This window comes from Melanaphis sacchari, unplaced genomic scaffold (genome assembly GCF_002803265.2).
Source record: "Melanaphis sacchari strain LSU unplaced genomic scaffold, SCAv2.0 Contig11_pilon_pilon, whole genome shotgun sequence".
NCBI classification, from domain to species: domain Eukaryota; kingdom Metazoa; phylum Arthropoda; class Insecta; order Hemiptera; family Aphididae; genus Melanaphis; species Melanaphis sacchari.
In genome coordinates, this window is record NW_020270469.1 from 652,354 (window position 1) to 680,043 (window position 27,690).

General features: G+C 25.2%; 2 protein-coding genes across 5 annotated transcripts in view; both read right to left on the reverse strand.

The window, feature by feature from the left end:
• The window catches only part of LOC112604183 (monocarboxylate transporter 2), a 310,370-nt gene that overhangs the window by 125,416 nt on the left and 157,264 nt on the right, over positions 1-27,690 (reverse strand). The window lies entirely within an intron of this gene.
• The window catches only part of LOC112604184 (glycine-rich cell wall structural protein 1-like), a 68,089-nt gene that overhangs the window by 37,686 nt on the left and 2,713 nt on the right, over positions 1-27,690 (reverse strand). For all 3 annotated transcript variants that reach the window (XM_025353104.1, XM_025353103.1, XM_025353102.1), the window contains exon 2: positions 22,537-22,982. In XM_025353104.1, the coding sequence (XP_025208889.1) occupies positions 22,537-22,982 (446 nt within the window). The remainder of the gene's footprint in view (positions 1-22,536; positions 22,983-27,690) is intronic.

Sequence of the window (27,690 nt, forward strand, 5' to 3'; positions counted from 1 at the left end):
CAGAAAAATTTGTATATTTTTTTCACAATAATTAGTTTTAAATCGATCTAAACCTAGCTTAATACATTTTTCAACTTTATTGCATTACGTCCTACAAAAATTGACCATATAGCCTGGTGCAACTTAAAATGGGTTCAATAGTATCTTAATTTATAATAAGAAAATATTCTTATTTATAATTACGAATATTACAGTTGCTGTATGAAAAAGATAAATGGATTAAATAATTTTTTTTTATACCACTACATAATTTAACTAAATAATTGATCCAATTAAACAAATTCACTATATAACTAAATTATACAATTTTTAAAAAAGAGAAAAGTAAGTAACCATTCTACAGTTTTACTTCTTACGAGTTAACAACGTCATTGAGTAAGTCCTTCTTATGTATGTATTAAAATGTTTAAATGTAATAAATTTTACTATTAGTTATATACTGTATTAAATTAACTGTTGGCGAAAATATTAAATTTATTATATTATTCATATTTTCTTATTCTAGTTATATGACGAATTTATGATTTATCATATACGCAAATTTAATTACATAATAAAATCTTAAGTTCCCACAACTAATTTTTTTTAATTCCTTAACTAAAATCTTTATTTTTTATTTATAACACTGTGTATTTAATTTTGACAAACTTTTATCTTCTAATGTCTATAAACAAAAATTGCCTCTAATTTTTTTTCTATATTTTATAGTTTTAAAAGAATTACTTATGGGAATTATAAAATTAATTTCAAACTTGTTGACAAAATTCAAATATTTTTATCAACATTTTTTTTTAAATAAAAAATTACATTGAAAGAAAAATAAAAAGAGTAGGACAATTAAAATACCTAGCGATGACACAAACAGAGCAAAAATATGTTGAACATTATTTGCTCTCTAGTAAATAATAATATAAAAATTCTATGGAAATGTCAAGTCTTTGCAGATATTGATTTTTGAATTACAATAAAAAAACGAAATTTATTTTCGAAAACTTGTTTTTCATAAAAGTTTCTACTTTCCCTAACTTTTTTTTTCCTGGTTATTAAAAAAAAAAAAATTTAGAATTGTGTAGTTTGATCTTTTAAATCCCTCTTTTCTCCTCATTTTAAATATCTAATATATTCAATTTTATACCAAAAATAATTTTCAAAGTTAAAAATCTAAGCATTAAGAGTGATAACAGAAAACCAATTAAAAAAAAAAAATTTAATCACATAATTTTAAAACCAATGGACTCATCATTCTACTTAGAATCTACAAAATATTTTAATTTACTAGATTAAAATGCATTTATTTAATATTATGTGGTTTTTAAATATTCATTGAATTGACATAAAATATGATGTGTCATTTACTGTGAATTTTTAAACAAATATTATTTTTAATTGTATGTATATAAGAATAGATACTAAACAATTTTTTTTTTTTTTGGTTTTAATATCTTGGTTTCTATTTCCAATTTACAATTAAAAGGTACATATTAACTAAAATTATGGTTTATAATATTAAATGTTATAGATTACTATAATATATTATAATATTTTTGTTTTATTGGATATTTAGCATTCATTTAGTACTTGTAGAATCTTTAAAAAAATTGTTTTAATAAGTCTACTTATTTAAATTATATGATTAATAACAGTTTGTTTTTAAAGGATTATTCATAATATGTGTTTACTGTTTTGGTAATGTTAATTTGAACATATTGAATTTGAATAGGCAATGTAACATTAACTATTGGGCATATTGCATTTTGCGCTCATGAATTATTTATAGGATCAGAAACTTAGTATGCTCATAGAGTGATGTTTTATTAACTTGTATAGTATTTGAGTAGGTACATTTATTATTGATTTCTATGGACATTTATATCGTGGATTCTGAACATGAACCCATATAGTCGATATATATATAAATACCCATGTACTGTAGGTATTTAAATTTGCCACGTCATCGATCATTTGTAATCCCAAATAAAGACACACTGAAGAAGAAAAGACATTTTATCTTTCGTCGGAGTAAGTGACAGATCATTTTTTTAATGACAAAATCTGACAGTGATGATGACACGAATGTTATAATATATTTCAACTTTCAAAACAGTAGGAGACAGCGACGGATAAGAATTATAGATTGTGTTTTGCTATATTCTATTCGAGCCACATTGTGAGAAAGGGGAGGGGAAAAACATTATGAAATAATATTTAAGCCTAAACTCTTGAGGGTACTCAACGCAAATCGTACATATAACTAAAAATAAATACTAGAAAACACTGAAAATAAAATATATTTACCTTAAAAATTAACATTATGTGTTAGGTAATAATACTTTATAAGTTATCAAGTTTTGTTTGTTGACTCTAATGTTGAATATAAAAACAAATTACATTTTCATTACCACAAAGTTTTTATTAATTACAATAATCTAATTAAAACATGGCTAAAGTGAGAAAGACTAAGTAATAAAAAGACTGCTATGTAAAGGAAATATAATTTATAGCACAAAGAAATACAATGTTATGAATTCAATAATTAAACGGCCTTTATAGTTTAATATAAATATTTACCTAAAATAAATTTTAACGAAACAATAAAATATTGCTAACCTGTACTGCGTAAAAAGAGCTTGGCTGACAAATATGTTTATCGATAATTATTATTAAACCTTCAAATAATTTAAATTTTGTTTATTAGTTTCATCAAAATATTAAAAGAATAGAAATATTTCATAATATATTTGAAAGGCATTTATGCTGATTTAAATTGATTTTAAAAGCGTTATTATATATATAATATATATATATATATATATATATATATATATGTGTGTGTGTGTGTGTGTATGTATATATATTGTATGTATGTATGTTCAAAAATCAAAACGTAATTCAGCAATATAAATTGAACTATTTTTATATTATGGTTTTCAATAATATAAATATAAATATTTATAATCTATCATATCATAATAAATTATTAATAATTATTATACTTGAAGTAGAATATTAGTAATTCAATAATTGTAAAATGTGAATTTATGATTACAGTTCATCAAATTTCTAGTAAATTTTTACAAAATAATAGTGTTTTTACTTAAATTGTAACACTAAAATATTATTTTGTTAATTCTAAAACATTAAAACAATATAATGGTAGTGGGTATGAGTAGAATTTTTAAAACAAGTGTAGCGCGATCATTATTTTTGTATGTCTTAATACTAAAATAATATGTTTTAACGTTATTATGGTTAAACAATGTAGGTACACCATAAACATCTTGATAGTAGTTTGAATGATAAAAATTGAGTAAACTAAAACGATGTACCCATATATTTTAGTTTTTAAAAATATTAATAATAAACACATATGTTGAAACAGTTAACTATAATTATCGTAAGATTCAAAAAAAATTATTCGCAAGCATATAATTATCCAACATTAAACCTGAGATTTAATTAAGTTGTGACAAGACCACAAGACATAATAATTAGCATTATATGTTTAACATACCTAAAAAATTTACAAACTTTAATAATGTTATGTTATTTTAAAAAAGTATGAGTTTACCTTGGTTATATAAATAAATAAAAAAAAAACAACAACAATAAAATAAGTACATATACTAGAATGAAAATTCAATTTAAATTCAAATAAATTTTGCGCATAAATAATAAATATTACCAATTACCATTATTTGTTGTTAAAAATTAATAAAATAACATACTTATTGGAAAAATTAGTGATTAAAGTATTTTACAGTTACCATGAACACATAAACATGTATTCAAATAAAATACCTAACAAATAGAAATTTCCATTAACGTTAGGAAAAGTCGTAGTGTATAAATTAACATTTTAGAATTTGAGCCACGCATTATTTGTTATTAATTCTATCATAATAAAATTATGGAGTAAGATTAGGGAGATAAAAAAAAAATGTACTTAATTGTTGGAAAAAAAGTTATTAATATGAGTTGTCAGGGGAAAACTTTTGTACTTCATCAAATGTATACAATGCATTTAATTTTACAATATGTACTTGAACTTAAGAAAGTTATACCAATTCCAATCCATATATTATCATTATTATTATTATATAAATTTTACAGCAACACCATATTATTATTATTTACTTTCTTTTTCACAAAATAAAAGGTTTAAAGAAAGAATATATACAACTATCTAAAAATGGAAATTTCTATTTATTATAGAACTGGAATCAATATAATTTCGACGTATATATAATTATTTTTTTATCACATAGAAACATATTTATGATTAGTTTTTTACAAAAATAAATAATAAATACAGAAGGTAAAAAAACAAATGATAATAACTCTGGGTTTTTGCTTTAAAAATGACACCATAAATAATTATGAAAATGTATAAATTTAATTTAGTTTTTAATCCTCTGTAGTGGTAAGGTAAGTTAGTAAGAAATTTATTTTATAATCATATTTTTAACGCAGAAAAATGTTGGTTTAAGTATATGACCAATACAAATGTAAGTAGCACTCCAAATAATTACAGTAAATCAGTTACTTTAATAGTAACTTTAATGTTCGTTATTCTTTATTTTAAAACCAACTAAATTATAAAAAGTTTAAAAAAACTTTATTCTTTATATTAAAAATATTTTAAAATTTGTTTGAGAACTACATTAATTCATCAATTATTAAAAGCATAGAAATAACTAGAATCAACAGTCAAAATCTTATGTAATTCCAAACGGTTCAAATTATAGTTTAAAGATGATTAATTTGCAAACTAACAACACATTTTAAATTAAAAAACTACTTAAAGAATTTTCCTCACGAAATTACTTTTAAAAGTATACACCCATAGTACGGTTATCTTCTAAAAAAAAAATTATATTTTAAAACGTGTAAAGAATGTCCTCTGTATTAAAGTTAATTTAATGTTTAAATGTTTTGAAAAAAAAACATTTCAATGAAAAAGTATAAAACAGCGTTAATACTAAATTTATAAGATAGATCATTGTGTGAGTGTTTTTATAATTTTCAGAAATAATAAACTATTAAGTTCAAAAAACGATCTGAGCAGAAAATTGATTATCAAAATATAGTTAAAGTTTAGTAGAAAAAAAAACGCTTACTTAAATTTATTCACTCTTATTTTGCTATTCTTCAATACATTTTCAGAAATTCGAAAAACATGTTTTGAATCATAACCAGTCTTTAATTTTCAATTTAAATGAAACTTTTTTTTATTCATATCTGATGATGTATAATTTTCATAATATTTAAAATTGATATGTAATATTTAACCTTGACATTTCTTTAATAGACGAAAATTATTTATACAACTTTTATATAAATATATAAAAGTATGTTCATTAATATAGATTTAAATCATAACTTAGCTTAATGATATACTCTATCATTTTTATTAATATTATTAATTTATTTTTTAATAATATATAACTGTGAATCTATAAAATATTAGTTAAATAACTTCGATATTAACACAATGCAAATTTAAATTGCTATATCAACAAACACTAAAATAAACAATAAAAATAAATTTTAATTCATCTTTAAATCACTAATACCTATAAAAAATAAATCATATTTTATTAATTATTCTTAAATATACAATACCTATAATTTTTGTGTATAAATAAAAGGTGGCTTAACATTTTATTCCTTATTTAGTTACAATCATTTTTTTTTTTTTAATGTACACCGCAAGCGTCACCAGAAACCCAGATAATCCAGCATACAAACCACAAAGGAGATCTCATAGAATGCGCTAAGAATCATAAAATAAATCTCATTTCACTAATCAAAGTCCAGCCACAAACTTTTCCCCCATGGAACATCAAATTAAAATATCAATCTTGATTTAATAAAATTCAATAAAGAAAACATCCCTCCAATTATATATATATAAATTACCTTAACGAAACACTACAGAGACATATTAATGTCAACCTATTTTTTACAGACACCTCTAAATTAGAAGAAGAGTGGGCATAGCAATCATTAGAGATGATTTCACATCCATATTTTCAAACTTCCAAAAAGTTGCTCCATCTACACCACCGCTGAGACCATAGCTATCCTTAAGACTGTTGAAATTATACTTGATCAGGGACACTTCCTCAGAAACAACATGATACTCTCAGACTCTTTGAGCACACTCTTAATTCTTAAAAATAAAACAAACACAACTGACATAACAGCACTCACACAACAAACATTTTTTCAGACAACAAACAGATTATCAAACATATCTCTAATCCAGATCCCAAGACACTGAAACATTGAAGGGAATAAAAGGCAAACGAAAAATCCAAGAAAGCGACGAAATCACCAAACACCCCTAAATTATACTTAACAATTTACGCGCGTGTAAAAAACCAAATCCAAGCCACCATCCAGGCTAGATGGCAGGAACAGCAGGAACACAAGCTCAGACAATGTACAAAACTCCATGAAATCAAAAGTATAATATATCAATGGCCTAACCTCAATCTAAACAGAAGAGAAAGAATAGTGATCAATCGCCTCCGGATAGTCCACGCAAGTTTAATACATAAGTTTCTTATGGCTAAAAAAGAACCTCTTCAATACCCAACCTGCGGAGTCATCTTAACAGTCAAGCACTTAATAACTGAATACTTTAAATACGCAGAAGACGCCAAAAAACATAACATCCCATTTAACATAAACGAAGCTTTAGGTCCTAACACGAAACAAATCAACAAAATGATCAATTTCTTAAGAAAAACTAACCTGCTAAACCAAATCTAGAAAGATATGGCATCATAACATACCCCTTAATGGAACAATCATAAACAATGTATTATTATTCAGTATATCTGTATTTACCTAAATTTACACATGTAAAATTAAAAATTAAAAAAAAAAAGAAAAACTGTAACTAAAAACATTTGCAACCGATGTATTTTAAGATCAATAAAAAAAAAAAAAAAAACATTTCTTTGTTATTACTTTAATATTAATTTTATACTTGTATAATAATAATATCATTTTATATTATATTTTTAAGTTTCATATAGTTACAAGATAAAAATATTATGTCATAAAATGCAGTTTAATAGCAGCAAAATCGCTTACAATATATAAAATACAATTACAAAACATGAAGTGTTATGAATCGGTTTGGAATTGTATCACAAAAAATGCTAATGTTCATATGAATATTTGTTAAGGTTTTCTGTATAATGTTAGTTTTGACACATGCCGGTAGCTTCAAATTGTAACAGGATTTATGAGAGTAGTGCAACACTCAACTTCAGTATCACACTCAAGTATATTTAAATCTACTCAGACATTTTAAGTGATATACTTATGTAAATTGAAAAACACGCAGAAAAACCAAGAATATAGATTGAACGAACTTGTAATGCTAGTGAAATTAAACGTAAAAGGCCAAAAAAAAAGTCGAAAAATTTGCTGCTCAAATGTTTATCACAAAGTATGATATAAAACGAGCGTTTCAAACAACTTACAACACCGTTAAATTCAATAAACGTGACCAGTAAAATACACACTGAGATCCTATGACAATCTAGTATTTTTTTTTAAATTTATGGTTTTTTTTCCCACTTAAACATTTTCATCACGTATTTTTTAAATCTTCTTATAGAAGTCTATTTACAAATTTATATTTCACGCTCAAAACATAAAATATAAATTGGTTAAAAATGTGTGGTATTTTTGATCGGTTTTTTATTTTCTCGCTCTTTATAAGCGTTATTTATATAACAACGTAGAAGATAAAAAAAAATATTAAGATAATATTTTAAGGGTTAATTAAATTATTAAATCTTATTGTCTAAGTTAGTTACTTTGAATGTAAATTTGTCTGTTTAATTAGGTTATTTGGTCTGTTTAGCTAAAAATCTTTATAGTTTCAAATACTGAAAAACTAAAACTAAAATTTGAATTGAACACAACATATTTATAAGTGATAACTATAAATCATACAAATTTACATTCCTATTGTCTGTATACAATACTTGTAAAATGTGAAGACTCAATACAACCATAGCCCCTTAATAAAAAACTTATCTGATGAGACATTAGAAAGTATAACTTATCTTCATCATAAATAATATAAAATTTAAATAACAAATTATTGTAAATAATATTTATCAAATTATGCAACATATTAAAAACATAAATATATTTATTTTTATTCTAGGTGAATAATAATTAACTTTATTATGGAAGCTTTAATTATATTTTATTATAGCGATTGTGTGCTTGTAATACCGGTTTTTCAGGATATATTTTTACGGGGGTCAGTAAAAAATTCGTGTACTATATGTTCATGAGTTCAAAATTTTATAACAAGTATTTTATTTACAAAAAATTTTTCAAGTTTATCTGTAGTTATCTAAGAATAATTTATTTGAGACCGAAAAATAAAAATAAATAAAATAATGTAAGCTTAAATTACAAATATTTTTTAGTAAACCGAGATTATCTTAAATATATTAGTGAAATATCTTATCAATGATTTAAAATATAACGTTATACTTGACTATACCCTACTATAGTGTTCCGGATTTTCACTACTTTGATTTGTATAATATGTATAAATTAAGTATTTAAACATATAAAAAGTATTAAGTAATTATATATTATATAATACTTAGTTTTCCTAATAATTAATTTTAACACTATGATATTTCGTAATTTAGTTCACTTAGTACGACAAATTTATAATAGAAAAAGGTAATATTATTAATTTATAAATAAATAAATAATATTTTTTATATTTCATATATGAATAATATACGTTTCAAGGGTTTAATTTAAGTATAGGTACAAACTTTCCAATTGAATGTTTACATGAAAAGCTCTAATTTAATACTAATTAAATTATGAGATTACTTTAAATTAATATTTATACTTTCAATAATGAAAATTTTCTAATATTTTATGTAAAAAACATTGATTTAACAAAAACCAGTTTATAATTAATTATAATGTATAACATAAACTTATTAATCTTTACAATTATCTTTAAATTAACTCAAATAAATCTCATCGATACTAGTTATACATATAAATAAATGACAAACATTTGTATTTTTTATATTTATTATTAAATTTTATTTTCTAATTAAATTGCGTAAAAATTATGTATAAACTGTATTTAATGCAGTATGTAAAATAGTTAATACCCAAAACTTTTGTTTGTCTTTGGGTACTTAAATATTTATTGAGAGCATAAAATGCCTAAATTTTGATCGTGAAAACAAAATTATCATTTATAAGCTGTATTTTTCACACCAATAAAATATTCTCCTCATGACTATCATATAAATAATCAACATAATATTATTATTTTAACTCTCATATGTTATTATGTAGGTAGTATTATTGAATAGAGAATAATCTCAGAAATATGTGTTATTAACTAACCAAGAAATTGACAATAAGGACTTAAAATCTGTCACGATTGACAACAATTTGAAAATCATATACAATGACAATAGAATTACTGTTCAAATATTTAATGAAACTAGAAACTTGACAAAATGAGATTTTGAAATTTTATTAGACAGAATAGTCAGAACTCGAACAAGTGATGGATAGAAATTCCAAGGACCAAGAGTTTTGTATAAAAGACCTCAAAAAGTCATATTTTCGCTGAAAGGATTACTTCCCAATGTATTTCAACGCGAATATAATTTCTAGAGTTATGCATGTATCATCACACATTTATTGTACATTTACACATAACTACCCTTCTAAAAACCATAAAAGTGTATTTCTTACTACAAAGTCAAGAAAACATTATTGTTATTGTAATATTTAAAATTCAAAGATAAACATTATACACAAAATTATCAATATGTATTTGAGGCTGAACTGTTAAATAATATAATATTAATGACACACATGATGAATAATTTTATTAGATATTATGAAACACATTTTTTTTCTAAAATTAAAAACTTCATAGAAATAATTTACATAAGTTAACATATGTAAAATAACATTTATATTTTTGGTATTTAATACTAATATACTATTTTTTAATTTTTTTATTTATTTATTTTTTTTTTTTTTACTAACATTTAGAAAACCTTAACTTTTCAAATTTATTGCTTATGTAAAAATAATAATAATATGAATTGTTGAAATTAAAAAAAAAAGACAAAAATTAATAACAAAAACAACAATGACTATTTTTTTTAATTTAAAATTAAAATTAAATGTTGATTATTCAATATTTTTATTATTATCATTTTTTTTTTCTTTTGTAAATAAACATAATATTATCAGTAATATTCCTGTGCTTATCGTTGTAATATTAAATGGAACCATACGAATAGATTATTGCATATTATAGATTATTACTCGCGTAAACGTTTAGGTTAAACAGTGTTGTATTATCGTCACGAAGTTGCTAAACAGTAGCACGTACATATCTCCTACGGCCCCGGAGTGCAGTGAAGATGTTCATCGGAGATTAAACAGATTGTTCGATTATAATATGGATAACTGCAGTGTAAACGTAAAGACCGGGCTTTGGAAGACATTTCCCAACAAGCTACAGTAGGGCAAAATATACGAACTATAATACCGTTTGAAAGTAGCACAAACAACGTAAATCCAGTAACGTACGCAAATGCTGTATTTGGGAATTTTTTCGTTAGTATTTTTCCAATAGCAAAAATGATACTGTATATTCTAAATAGAATTTTCAATAAATATTGTATTACTGTATCAACGCAATGTGACGTTAGAGATTAACTCAATATCAACAATTTAATATTAAATCAAACTCGTATATCTACAGCAGAGAGGATAAATATCATTGCTGAGCTCAAATCTAAAAAAAAAACAATAGTATTCCGGACGACAAAACGAAAGCTCTAGACGATAAATCAAACTTAACAACCGAGTAAAACGTTAAAAGTACGTTATATACACTTCTAAAATTGAACTTGTCGTCTGTTTTGTGATGAACGACCGGCCAATATGAATCTTTAGATATATTATTAACAGGAAACACCCGCTTGGTTATGTCACTAACTCGCCAACGAGTGGACGAAAAGTACTGAAAGAGCAACACAAGACCGGCTTCTATTATAAACTGTTTAACGTATTTTTTCTAAATTGGCTATAATATACTCCGGGAAAACTATGTTTTCTAGTACAACACGCAAAGATCTACGCGCGTCTCTCGGTTTTCAATATAAACAAGATAATATACGTATTATTACTAAATAAAAGAACAAAAATGTATAGGTACACTATTTTTCCGATACACGCATGCCGAGTGATTTTATGATCAAAATGGATTTTGGGAAATGGCCAATGGATGCATTATATAGTCAATCTTGTGTCAGCAATATACGGGTAAATTTAGGCCCCATATATTTAATCGTACACTATTTGTATACGACGCCGTTCCGATTTATACCGCCGTTGACGCTGGTGTAAAAACGGAACCTATAAAATACGGTTTCAAACATTTTATAGAGTTTACTTTATATATAGGTAATATTTACAGTTTGAATTCGTTAAATTGCAGGTATTTTATCATGTAAGAAATATGAAACGTGTAAACATTACTTCTACGTTTGTATTCATAAATATCCTGTATATTGTGAATTAAAACAGTTAAAAAAAAAACAAGAATAAAATATACTATATAATGATTAATAATTTTTTTTTCCGTTTTAAACCGATGATTAATAATTTATTTAATATTATTATAATTATGCTATACAATAAATTATGTGAGTCTTGTATATTTATAAAATTGGGTATGCAAATTCATTTTGGTATAAATTTGTGATATGTGATATGTGTACGATATTTTGACGGGCGTAATGGACTATTTAAGACAGTATAAAGTTAAAAAAATAAAAATCAGTAACCATAATTGATTAATTTTTGTATAAACCATTTTCAATATTTTTTTTTTTTTCATTAAAAATCATTGAGTTATGAACGACCATAAATCATTTTATGAGTGACTACAAAATAATAAGTCATAACTTTACGCGAGGGATATTGATTAGAAGGTAAAAAATCGAATATAAAAATATTATCAAGAAAAGTGCTAAGTTTATAATAATTTTTTTTTACTTTCATTTTAGATAAACTTCCTATATAGACCCATCAGCATGAAAAGTTATTATGCGTACATCTATTAACCTAAAGACTCATTCAAAATTAACTTTAGTATCATATTTATAAATTAAACTAACTATAAATTATGCAATTGGTTTTTACAAGTAAATATTTAAACGTAAATTATGATTAAATCGCTAAAGTGGATATTAAAATTCTCTGAAGAATAAAGTGATTATAATCAGATCATTTTAATGTAATGGCTGTATAATCAAAATACGTTAGTAAAATTAAGCATAGTCTAATTGTCGAATAATATAATAAAAAAATTCGTCTACACCAATGAAACACTATATATTATTTTCTCACCATTATTTTAACCACATACTATTATTACACTATACTTGCTAGCACACAGGAACAGTTAAAAACTATGTGCTCAATCAGTAAATTAAGGGGTAAATAATCAGTCGATACATTTTTTTTTCCTTTCGACCATCTATTAAGGAAGAACACGCGGAACAATAACAGGAACGTGTTTTGCATAAGACGGACATTAATCCGAAAAGTTATTGAGATTACGTCTGGCGGCTAGATCAGATAACATAATATTATCTTAGAGTCACATTTTTTATTGCCCTAGGTCCTGGTTTGGTAACCTCGACACTAAACGTTTTACACCGTGTACGCGACGTCCGGTATAAATCATATTTTATCTATTCTACATTTATACACTCGCAAACATTTACTGTGTACAATATCTAAAAATCTAATTTTTATTTCGCAACGAAATAAACGGTGTACGCAACCCAGCGTGACGTTATTAAAATAGAAACGTTATTCGTATCTACTCTATTAAAAGTTCTAATTTTCGTTCACTACTAAAACTATTTTCAGTTAACTCTGAATTCCAAAAGAATAATTACATTTCTATGAATTCTACCTTCGATATGGTATATATTTACAATTTAAATTTGTACGTTTTAATTTAGTAAATTAAGATCTATTTAATAGATATCCGTTTACTTGCAACATTCGCATAACAATTTTTGTTTTCAATTTCATGAAATTATTCAATTTTATACATTTTTTTTTTCTATTATACACAGCTCTTAAATTGACATACTGATAAAATTATTTATAAAAATGTTTACTTTTACTTTTAAATAATACTTTTACATTTTACTATGTAGATAATGATTTTAAAATTATAATAAGTATCTGTGTGTGTGTGTCTGAAAACACTTATTCTTATACAAAATACGCCCCAACTATAAACTTTGAAAGAGGTTTCTGATAATAAAGTTAATCTAGTTTGTACTTAGGTGAATTAAAAGTAAAAACTTGCAGTTCTTTTAAAATAATTAGGGGACAAAACGCAAGCATTTGCTAAAATTATTATATTATTAAACAGTAATTGATTAAAAACTTTAGCAGACTATCTACATTTAAATTGTCTTTCATTGTATTCAATGACTTAACATTGAATTCAAATTTAACTTATCTATTACGCGCGATGACCTACTAAATTACGAGCCACACTTGACATCTAATGTACAGCAGAGCGGTTACTTACTTGAATAATTATTTAAACTTTATTTTAAAATATAATATGAATTTATATTATAAGCTATAAATTAAACATAACATACAAATTTTAAAACATAGTTTATTGACATTTTGTACATTATTAGATTTAACTTATGGACAAAAGTCGTTTAATCAAAATAAAATATAGAGTAATAATATATTATATAATACCTACATAAACATAATATGAAATACAATCCATGAATGTCCATTTTAAATAATATCATATTATATTATGTGAACAATATGTATTATTATTTTTTACAACTTAAATCCGGATCTTTATGTATCATATTAAATAAAAAAAATATCACTATTATTATAAGACGCACACAGATTATATAATATAAATCTAGCAATATATTATGATATTTGAAGTAATAGATTTCAAAAAAGTTATGTGCACCATATTGTTTAATATTGTTATTAAATGTTCGAGTACCTACTGTTTTATTTACATATTGGCAATCAAACTGTGTAATACTTTTAAAACAGTTAATACATGAATATATAAAGAGTAGTTAATTGAAAATTCTTACACTATTTTGTACCTTAAACATTGAATTTATTCAAATCCTAATTTTTTTTTCAATTTGTTATTATAAGAAACCTAACCCCTATAATAACCATATTATTTTTAAATAATTATATATTTTATTCTATTTTAGTAGCATTTTATAGTGATACAAAATTCTTAATCAAAAGAAAAACCCATTTTTACTTGATTATTTAACAAAAACTTTTGTTGTTTCTTTATTATACTAAACTTTCTATATAGTTATTAGGATAATGTGAGTCCATTATAATATATTTTAAATATATGGATGAAGGGAGGGTTATAATATAAAAAAGTATTGTAGTTATTAATAATAATGTATTAGCTTTTTATAATTTATATAAATATTTTAGCCTTATAAGTACTAGACTGAATATTTAATTTAAGTAAATTGCAAAACTATTAATGACAATTATTATCCTTAGGGTATAAAGTTATTAAATTCAGAAATTCGTTAAAATTTGAATTTAGATTCATAATCATAAAAAAAAAAAGTCTTTTAATTATTTAGTAAAAATTGTGTTTCTCATATTTTATAAAATAGAAGTTTGTATCCCCAAAATGCACTTATTAAAATGTATAAAAATAAGTCTACCTATCTGAAAATATGTCCTATAAATACAATACAATTTTAAAAAATTATAATTTTGATTTATTTGATTATTAAAAGATAAACAGGAGGTATAAATAATGTAAATAAAAATAACCGTAGTATATTCAGATTTAGTACAATACTACTATGAAAATCAATATTCTTTAGTTGAAAGTCACAACTTTTGATACAATTCCACAATGTAACAAAGCTAAAAAAGTGCACTTCAATTATCGTTACTATAATTTTATGGTATAGTTTAGTACCTTATAAAACAATAGTTTAGTTGTATTTTTAATTAGAAAAAAAAATCTATAGGCACTAAAAGTCAAATCTTGAGCAAATCTAACCTAACCAGCCTCCACGATATCGGGATTTAAATTTGTTTAACACGAGTCGTATGAGTCGTATTCACAACTACTGTAATGATTTAATTTCAGTACATTTTTGAGATGCATTGTAATTTTTTTTCTAGTATAGTATGAATTCAGTTTATTTAAGTTTGATAAAAAACAATAAAGTTTGGTGAAAAACAATAAATATCTGTACTTTCTATAATCAATAAGTAGCATTCCTGATGTATATATATATATATATATATATATATATATTTAAATGTAAGCTAGCATATAATCATTATTCATTCATTCCCTACACATTTCAGCTTTTAAATTTAAAATGCTGATGAAATAATTGTCAAACGAATAAAATGTATTTTAATTTTATCAGATGAAAATATAAGAACGTATTGTAGGTACCCACCTAACAGTAGAGTAGACTTAACGCATTACGACACATGCGATATTTTATACGTAGGTATATGACTAATATATTGTACAAAAACCTCCCTCCGCAAAATCACTCTATTAAATACAACAGTAGCCGACTGTCGTAATAATTAAGTATTAGTGACCATAAAAATACAAATGGCAGTGATCGACCTAATATTATATATCTACTATGCTGGAGGCGAGCTACAATAATAATATAATATAATAATAATAGTATATTATGTGGTTACTGATTACATTGCAGCAAAACTCACGTACGAATTATTATAACGATTACTGCTATTATAACTATTATTATTGTTATCGTTCATTTTAGCCAGCCGTATTAATAGTATAATATCAAATATGTATCGCCGACGGTGACGATTTCAACTACAATATTATAAATGTTAAGATATTATTACATGTGTCCAAATAAAGAAAATCGTTTTTGCCGATTGTCCGAAATAATTTTTCCCCGACAGTGACGTTAACACGACGGTATATCCAATATTATTATTTTATCGCGAATCCGTTCGAAAGCAGTACAAACGAACCGACGATTCTCCAACGTTGGTATTTTACCGTCGACCTCGAACAAATATTTACGTTTTCAAAAAAAAAAAAAAAATGTATTCAATTTGATTATCAAACTCTCTGAACGCAAATAAAATTTCCTAATTAATTCGTCGTTATTTTTAAATTAAATAATAGTCGTACAAAATCGCGGAACTTTATTGACGGTAACACAATGATAATAACATAATGCGGTACCTATGTGGAAACTACTCGACAACGATTTATAGTCTAGTTTGCGGGTGTAAAGAATAATATGACGTGGCATATGTCTGAAATCCTAATTATATACATTATCGCTACGACTAATAACAATGTTCGGTAGAACTACACATTATCTTTTTCACGCCAGAGACATGCTATGAACTATATTATGTTATTATAATAATATAACTCGAGATGAAGTGGTGATAAATAGATTTCACTAACAATAACCAATTTTGCTTAATTCCAGCATTCAAATTCGTCTGAAAATATATTTTAATAATACACTCCGAGAAAAAAAAACGAAAAGTCGTTCTTGAGAACATAATAATATTATATTACCTAATAGCTTTTGCAATAACGTTAAATTACTGTCTTCTCCATATTGTAATGCATCGTAGACCGTAGTAAAGCTCACGTCATACCAGTTAACAATGTAACTTACAACTATAAATTACATATAGATTAACCTAGAGAATATTATGCAGAGTGACGTCCTTTTATTCTTTAGTAATGAATTCATTAATGTTCTGATTTTTGAAAATGTAAGTACCTCTACGATATCTCATCTACATGTCTTATTTCCGGGTTAAAAATTTGTGACAGATCAAATTATTATTCACAATTCTCATTTATAGCTTTGTTAGTTTTAATGTGAGATTGAATTTATCTATTATCAAATTTAATACAACAAAATTAACTTTTGTGTTTTCTTATGAGTGTTTTTTTTTATATTTTAATTTTGAAGACCATTTTTAACTTATAATATTTAACACGCTTAAAAAAATAATTATGCTTTCTAGTATCCATATAAACTTCTGTTTTTTTTTTTTTTTTTTACGAAAAACTCTATTATTACTTTAAATTAAGAAGTGAATATTTTTTTGTTTTTAATATTAATGTATCTAAATTGAAAATTTAACAAATAGTTTCTAATTTATTAAAATGTATGTTTTAATAAACGAAATATACTAATAAGTTAATATAAAATATAAAACAAATTTAGACAATACTTGTGTAGTTCTAATTAAATTATAGTAACATGACTTTTACAGTTTTACCCATTATAAAATGTTTGTAGATTAATATTAATTATTGGTATAATTCAATTCATCAAAATCCTAGTATCGTCCATTAAAATTTTATTATCATGGTATTTTTACTCTTGATACATAAACTTAAAAATAAATCGTCAAATTATTAAAATAAATAGGGTTATAATAATATGTAGTAAAAATGTGGTTTTCGATTGTATTATCATAGAATACTCCTTGGATGGTATAAACATTTTAAATACATTTAAAAATAAAACTCTTAAGTATATGTACAAATTCCAAAAATCAGAATTTAAAATAACGAAAAAAAAAAAAAAAATTAAGGTGGCATGGTGAGCTAATCATGTTGTCATGTTTTATATTATTATTATAGGTGGGCAAAGAGAACGGACAAAAAAATTAAAAAAACGTTCGTATAGTTATATCCCAAACGCATTATATGCATATTATTCTCCTAAGTTGTTCAGGTTGTTCTATACGAATTGATGTTAATTGAGTTTTTACTTGTCATGTACGCTGATATAATGTTTAATTATACGTTGTGTACTAAGTGCGCGTTTTAGATTTTTTTCGTGTTGAAAAAGATTGTTTTAAAAAAAATAAAACCGATAACTTTCGTTTATTAATGTTTTCGTGCACCGACATCGAAATATCTCGTTAATGTCGTATTATTATTATAATATTGTTTTATGATAATCCACTGAACCGGAGTTCGACGATGGTTTCGAAACTATTGTTCCAGGATACACCTAAACCGTTTCAATTGTAAATACATTACGCACGCAGGCAGCACAGTAAGGCCAGTGGGAGTATGTGTTATTGTCTTTTTCGCCAGACCGGTTGCTTAACGACCACCACGAGAGCGCATAAATCATCCGTCGCTTTTCATTTTATTAACTGACGTTGATATTAAAATAATAACAACGAATGCGTCGGCTATACATTCGTTTGGCCGCACGTCTTAAGACGGACACAATAATAAATTGCGCGTTATTATTGATCATACATATTATTATTATTATGGTCTGTTTTCGCGAGACGGCAAAACTAATATTATGTCATCTATACGTGCTACATTACTACGTATTTTTTATAGCAAAGAAAATTGGCTTTTATCAAAAATTCGACAGAAATTTGTTCCTTTCAATTCACATAATTTAATTATTAAATTCACGTGATTCACATGACAGGTAATTTTGCGCGCCCAATACTGAAACGAAGAACGATCGAACTAATATTTACATTTTAATAATTAATAATGTGTTATGCATTTAGTAGTAACTAAACCAGAATTGCCGGTAATTTTAATTTGGGTATTAGAAAAGGATATTCCAGTTTTATGATCCTTCCAAGTTGTTTACACGCCGACAGACGTAGCGAGTCATTGCGCCCACGAAACGCGGCTCTTTCAAAACTAAAACTATAATATTCATTTGTTTGACCTACCAAGCAGTAACATGTTTCCTAACGTTAACCTTTCTACTATGTTTCTTATAATAATATTATGACAGTAATTTTTTTCAACTAAATTATTTTATCACGTTCAAATTTATAATTAACTATTAAAATACATAATTTTTTGTTATAATTTACTATTTTTGGTGTCATTATATTAATATCATAAAATAGTAGAAAGTTAAATACACACACATATATATATATATATGATATACAAAACCAAAATCAATATACATTTGCATATTGATCGTAAATTAAATTTACTACAAAAATATCAACTGTTTTCGAAAAATTACCAATAAATATTCTCATAACTGCGATATCTAGGCCACGTTACTCGCATCGTAATCCAAATCTATATACATATTTATTTTATGTCTATAAAATATAAAATGTACAGTTTAATTTGTACACTTGAACACAAATTATTAATAAAATCCATAAAAACTGGAAATGAAACCAGTTTAATATTATGATAAATTGAATTCAATATACGATCTATATAAAATATGTAGATTATTTGAGCACGAAAGTTAAACCACATACTTGTTTATATTTGCAGAAACCATCACAGGTTACATCAGCTGTTCAAGTATAACAAAATATGATATAATATTACAAATAGTGTTTAACAAAGTGCATCATACGTTTAAATTTCATAATGGTTTTATCACGTCGTAGAGCGCATGTTGTTTTTATTTATGACAAATTATTATAAGGAAAAAACTGATTTATTTAATGTTTATCATTAGTTATAGTTATTTTAAAAAAACAAGAATTTGAAATGTTACGAGAAATATATAATTATATAATTTATAATATTTGAATTACTCTAATCATTATTGGTGTACCATATTTTAAAATATAAATGCATTACAATATATAACACTATTCCATATGTTAAGTATCTTTAAATTAATACAATAACTGAAAATGATATGAAACATTATAATATGTATCAATTTCAATTAAGTAACATTTAATTGGTCATAATATTAATTGAATATGCAAATATTATTTTTATTTTTTTGTTTTGTTTTAAACAACATGAGTTATGTGACTTGTATCTTAAAATTCGACTCATAAATCGTTTATTTGCTTTGCAATAATTAAATAGATAAAATTTGTTATCATGTTAAAATTTTGAAAAATAAGACTATGTGTTCAATTATTATTGAGAAAATAATTAACAGTGGTTCACTTAAATCTTCTAATTCATATTATAAGTTATAACCAAATCGTTTTTTATTGTATCATCAAACAAATATGCAAATAATATATAAACACTAATTGCCTTCCATTTCCAGTCCCGATAAAGTAAGTAAGCTTGATTACTTAGAATAATCTAGTAACTTTTTTTAAATATTCTAAAATCATATTTTATTGTTAATAGATTTATATAGATATTTGTGTACAGAAATAGAATATTAAATATTTTTATTGTACTATTATTATTTTTACATAATATCTATTTTTAAATACCTATACTAAATTCTAAATTATATTATAGAAATACTAAGTAAATTTTAAAATTCAATTTTTAATTTTCTTCAAAATAAAGTAGAAGGACAATGGATTTATAAAATGATGATACAAACTATTAAAAAATTCAGGTTCACTAATTTATAAACATAAACATTTGATACTACTTAATTCCTAGACATACCTATTTTATAATATTAAATATTATAATAATCAACTAATAATTTTTTTATTTTAGTAATACATTTTCTATAATATTATTTTTCAGTTAAAAATTAATATGTAGTTAAAACATTGACTTATTTTTAATATCCTTGATTTTTATTTTAATTATCCAATCAATTTAATAACTAAATTTGACTATTTTTTTTTCGTGTATTACATAACTGTTATATAAACCTTTAAGAAATAAAATATTTATACTCATATTTGATGAATTTATTATAAATTACTTAGACAATAATTATAGTATGATAGTAAAATGTATTTGTTCAAATTTCGTTAGGATTACGTCAAAAAAAAAACAAAATAACATTTGCAAAATTATTGATTGTTTTTAACATACTTAAATATACTTAACCTAGATTTTTGATCAGAATTCGACAACAAAAGTAAAATTAAAGTTCAGAAAATAACAAACATTCAGGATTTTCTAAAACATGATTATAATTTATAATATATGTATGTTGCTGGTATCAAATTTTCGAAATAACAATATTTTTAAATTTTTAATATCAACCTAGTTGTGTTTTAGAAATAATAATTTAGAATAATTGAATTACACAGTACTCTTAATACTTTAAGTTAAGCTAAACTTTTTATAATTTAATTTTTAAAAAAATTCCTTTTTTTGTTGATTAAATAAGTCACGTAATTTACTTATTTTATTCTAAATGCAATTTTAAATAAGCTAAATATACTCATGTAACGGTTTCGTAAAATAAGCTGATAATTTATTTTTAAACTAGAAATAACTTTTAATCGTTTATTACTGAATTGATTATTTACTATTTTAGTCAAACTTTTGTCATTAATCCGTGTTATTAGTATTCGTCAACAACGCTTAAGAATAAATAACAAATATAGTAAAACAATAAAATTAAGAATTATAATCATACAATGATAATTTAATTTAAAATTTATTTCAATCGGAACACCTCCATTTATGTATGTTTTAAAGAATAATGAAAATCCTCTGCCATTTAGATAAGTCGCGACTTGGCGTTAAAGTTTACGGAGGTTATTATAAGGACCGTTTGGAGTATCAAATTTGATAAATATCCTGCAAGATTCTTTAATCTGAAAAAGCGGATTCAACGATTCGGTCGCGGTAACCTAATCACGCCATATTCGAGTATCTGCCTCGCCTATTTGATTTTCGTACAGGTATTTCGTTTGGAATGATATTACGACTTACATGTACCACACGAATAACACGACTACCGTACTGTGATGAGCTTAAAATGCGTACAGAAATCGAATGCAAAATTATATCTCGATGTTCGCCACTGCAACAAGCATAACATATTGAAGTGGTTATACCTACAAAAATGTCTTTCTCACACGAAGGCCATAATCATAATGATGTATTGGCATACGATTTTTAACCCAAAATAAGTCACTCTCACGATCATATATCATACCTATTAGGGGAAGGTTGTTAATCTAATTTAAAATCCCGATGTTTCGGTCACAGACGTATACATTACCACCAACAGTATCTCTTAAATCGTCCTAATGTATTGATTACAATTAAATGAATTTTAGATATTATACAGCGCGTATTATTTTTTGTTAAGCATACATTTTATTCGTGGACATAATATAATGCAATACAGTACACACAAATTGCCTCCAACACTCAGGTAAATGACTTTTTTTTTTTCATTTGAAATGACTCAGAAGTGTTATACACATTTTGGATATATTTAAAATTTCACCAATATAATATCCATATTAAAAGCCAATATTATAGATGATTATCATTGATAAATGATAAATTTTAATGATTTTGGAATAAATTAATATCTATCTAAAAAAGGAGTAAATTTTAGGATCGAATTGAAAACAGTTCAAAAATGGCAATATATGCAACATGACATTGAGTACTTCATCAAGGTCCCTAAATAATTATAACAGGTATGTGAGTAGTATATACAATACCTGCAGGTACCACGGTGTTGGGTCCAAATTTATGTAACAATTCCTGGATAAACACACCGGACGCGAGATGGAGTCCATGAGTGAGTAGATGCGCGATCATGGCCACAGCGGCCACCACCCAGCCCCATCCACCCTCGGGATAGTAATGCTGCTTAAGCGTGACCAGTTGACGAATGTCACCAAGTCCGGATAAGCCAGCGGGTTGCGACTTGCTGCAATGGCCGGGCAACGGCGCGCCGCCTCCACCACCGTGGAAACCGCTTCCGGTGCCACCAACACCTCCTTCCGGAAATCCGTTACTACCGACGCCTTCACTGAAGCTGCCGCCCACGCCTGAGTCGTTGCCCAACAGGTGTGGCAGGCTTCTGGAACGAAACAGACCGGGTCCTCCGTTGCAGCCGCTACTCCCGACGATGACACCGCCACCAACGCAAACCACCACTCCACTGCAATAGATACGCGTCCCCCGGAGCACACAATAACGTAAAAAAAAATACATACACACTCATAATACACATCTAAATACCGTGGCAGTCGTTTAATCAAAACACGCATTGATGAGTGACTTTTTTCTCCTATCCATCCTTAAACAAACTAAGTTCAATTTTACAAAATATAATTTACGCGCTATGTCTTGCCCTTTCCAAAATGCATAATTTTTCTTACTTTAAAACTTCTTATCCTTATCAACTGGAACCCAAAATGTACGTAAATCACGATTTTTTCTAAAAAAAAATTTGAGTCAACCTAAAACCCTCATTTTTTTTACCATGAAAATTCCATATCTTATTTATATATTTTTATGGTTGATTCGATTTTCTATTTTTTAATAATTATTTTTATTATTATTATTATTGAACTTTAATAGATATTAAACGAATTATATAAAAATATCTATAGTAGGATTAATATAAATACATATCAGAATTTTCGTTCAGTTTTTTATTTCTATGTTTGAATACTTAAATGCCTAGATCTTAAAATCAGAAAAAATGTCACTCGGCGCATATCAATTAAATGCCAACAATTGTACACGCCTAAGGTGGGGTTAGTGATTTTTTTATTAAATTTTGTATCGTTCATCATCGCTTAGAAACCGTCTACTAATATTATATGACAATATCTTAACTTATATTTTTCGGTAAAAAGATTCGCCCGACGCTGCTACTTCGTAAATAAAATCACCTGCGTAACTATTTTAAAAGAAAATTGAAGCCATTTCAACAAATCATAATACCTGGACCTATTATTGTTATTATAATAATGTGATTTAACAATATATTTTCGACGATTCAAAAAACCCTAGATGACTGATGATATCCATGGTGACACACTGCACGTTTCGAACAAGTAACGATATATTAGTACATTTTAATACGTCTTATCAAATGTCCACGATCGAGTGGTTTATTTTATATCATGTCTGTCTGTGTACTCTAAATGTATACGCCATATTATCTAATTCTATTAAATGAATAGACTTAACCTTTAAGAAAAATGTGTCAGCTACGATAAGATCATATATAATAATATACGAACGATGTTTTCGCTAGAACAAATTATATAATACTATATTTTTCTGACCAAATATTAGATATTAAAAATTTATCGGAACATAATTTAAACCGATAAACCGTTGACTGAAATTATTCGTCTACAGCAGTTCTGGTAAAATATTGGAGCTGGCGCCATATACGATCGAAGACAATACAAAAAAGAAGACGGAGCCACGATTTATAGTAGCCAAACTTGATTGCCACGGACCAGCGATAAAATGTATTAGAGTCACCTAAACCTTTAACGTGGACCTTTCATAAAATGTCATAAGTTATATAATCTATATAAATTCCCTATTTTTTTTTATCAATATTTAACTCATTTTGAGTTGTATACTCATCGCCTCACTGCCATTTCGATATCACGTATTATTGAGGCTCAATAACTTTGATTCAAGATAAAATTAGTCAGGGTTTTCGATTTATATTTAACAGGACGAACAAATTAACAACAGCGATAAAAATAAAAATGTATTCGCTAATTAAAGTTTGTTTATTCGTTTTATCGATTTGCGTGTAATGATTTAACAGTAATCTTATTATAAAAATTAATAGTTTTTATTTAATTACTTAAAATTTTATTAAATAAATATTTCTATTGAGGCTTTTTTTGTAAAATCACCAAACCTAAGTATACATTTTGTATTTTATGTTATTATAAAAACGTCTTACGTAGTGAAATAATTTAATAAGATTGTTGTTAAATATTTCAAATTTTACAGCGTAAAACAATAAAGTAAGAATTTATTAGACGTTCTGATAAATTTTCTACGATCTTATTAATATTATGATTTTAGAAGTATATAAATTATAAACCAATTTTATATAGGTACAATAAGTGAAGAAGATGTTAATAAATAGTTCAATTCAATCCTCTTACGTTTTTAATTTTATTAAAAGACATTTAATGTTCTTCTATTTTATAATATGTTTAAGTATACTTCTATTAAGTTAATAATATAAATATCATAGTTAGTAGGTATAGAATTCTCGAACTCGGAAATAGGAAAACCACGATTATAATACAAAAAACACAACACTTAATAATTTTTTTGTTTTAGGTTTATATAATCATATGTATTATGTAGTCAAGTTTAATCCATCGTGGATAGTTTAAGAATAATTTTTAGGTATAATAGTTAATCATCAACATTATAATTAGAATTATTTCAAAAATACTTGAGATATTTTTATAAATATACAGGCACATATGAGTATATTTCAATAGTAATTTATTAAATCAAATAAAATGTCTACTAAATATAGTTAAAATTTATTAATCGATGAAAATAATATACAATTATTAATCATTAATTGTATATATTTAATAAAAATCAATCAACTTGTATGTTGATAAATAATAAACAATTTGATATCAAATTAAAAAGTATACCAAAAATCAAAGGATTCTAATACTTAAAAAATACACCCAAGCGTGACAAATTATAATTTAATTTTACGTTTACCGTTTCTATCTAAGGTAAGTAAGTTAGTATGTATAACAACGTCTATAATGTCTTGTATTTCATTTATGAAAGTGCATTTTCTTTACTTTACACGCCCTAGTGAACACATATAGATTATTCGAAAAATTCAAAGACCCTTTGGCGACGACACAGTGTAAATATTATATTATCTTGTGGTAAAATCATTTTTTTCAACTAATTTCTCTTTTTCCTCAATCTCGATATTTATAAAATATACACCCACATATAAATAAATATTAATAGTATTGTCAATCAAAAATCTTATTTCACCATCAACATCATTGGGGTATTGTTATTATTGTATTATTTTCAATTTTTACGTACGTGTTGAGGATAAAAATTACATATTGTATTTACTGCTGCAGTTGAATACAATACGGTACGATAAATGTCGCACCCGACTCGCAGCTTGTCCAATTGTTACACGAAACGGCATCAAAAAAGAGAAACACGATAATAATATTCAGTTAGAATTTTAACCATCAACGAAAGCAAAACGACTGAATACATACAGCAAAATTAGAACTTAAATACACCTTCAGTCAAATACTGTTCTGTTTAACGTAGCTGGGAGCGTTGCGATACGAGTAAGTTTGTAAAGAATATTCTTATTTCTTTCTCCATTTCATAATTTATCGGATTAATACTTGAAGAACACGCTTACGAGATGGATCTCGCTTAATCTATTGATTTAGTTGCTGAAATCGGACTTCGATAATACGTCATAATAAAAAAAATGCGACTCCTGCGTTAGCGACGTACATATCAAAAACGTCAGTTTAAAACACGATTCTAAACGAAACTATCTACTGCAACGATCGTAAATCAGGCCTGAGCATACATAATATTTAAGTTGATCTTGTAACTGGAGATACACGATTTCTGTAACGATGATTTATCAATTGGATACTGCCACAGAAAGACCAAACTCTATGGGTCAGACAACTAATCAAATTATGTTTTCTTTTTATTGTGTGGTTGTGAATTTGCATGAGTTTTTAATTATTTTTGTATGAGTTACGCGAAGAGATACATAACTATTATAATATTATCTTCCTTGGAAACAACACGCATTGAGACAATACCATCAATTATATAAAATATAATATCCTATATCTAAAGCGAGTTTTTTGAATAAGCGATTATAATAAATTTGATATGATTATATATACAAAAACAATTATTTATATTTTTTCTTTATTGTCTATCTGTATTATTGTAATTTCATTCATAATGTACAATGTACATATGTATATAAATCATTAACACGAAAAGTTACAAATAATTTACGTACCGACCTATATTTTATTTGATGTTGCATTTATTACTGGCCGACTTCATTATTTCGTCACCGATCACTATTATGTAAACTATATTATATTATAATACACAATATAATATTATATTTTACATAATAATATGATACATTTTAAACGTATTTTATTCAATAAGTTAAATTAAATACAATTACTTAAAACTTAATTTCAGATCCATGTACAATGTACAGATAAACCTTTAGATAAAATGTAATTTGTTTTTATGCATAATGAATTATGTACAGTTTAACAGTAAGATTATTTTTGAATAAATAAAAAAATTATTTTTAAATTTATAAGCATCAATACAAAGTCATAATCTTAAAAATACTACACAGATTAATAGACCAAAATTATTTTATTAGGTGTATTGTAACTGAATTTTTCAACGAAAAATACTAGTTAAAAAAAAAACTTTTCGTTCAATTTTAAAATTTAAAACATTTATATCAAATTGGTAAACAATGTACTTTTTACTTTTGTTTTCTATGTTCAACACATGCGATTTTATATTAAGTTTTTTTATAAAGCTAACAAATTGCCACGATTTTTTTTTTTTTTTTTACAAAAATCTGAATCAAATCTAATTTACGTATATTTTTGTAGACAAATCATAATAATGTACCAAGTACATAGATATTATTGCATTTTCTACATAACGAAATCAACTACGTACATTATATTATATATTATATAAACTGCATGTTATGTAGTAGTGTGACAGGCCTGTGCACTTATAATCATAAACACATACATACATACATACATACATACATACATACATACATACATACA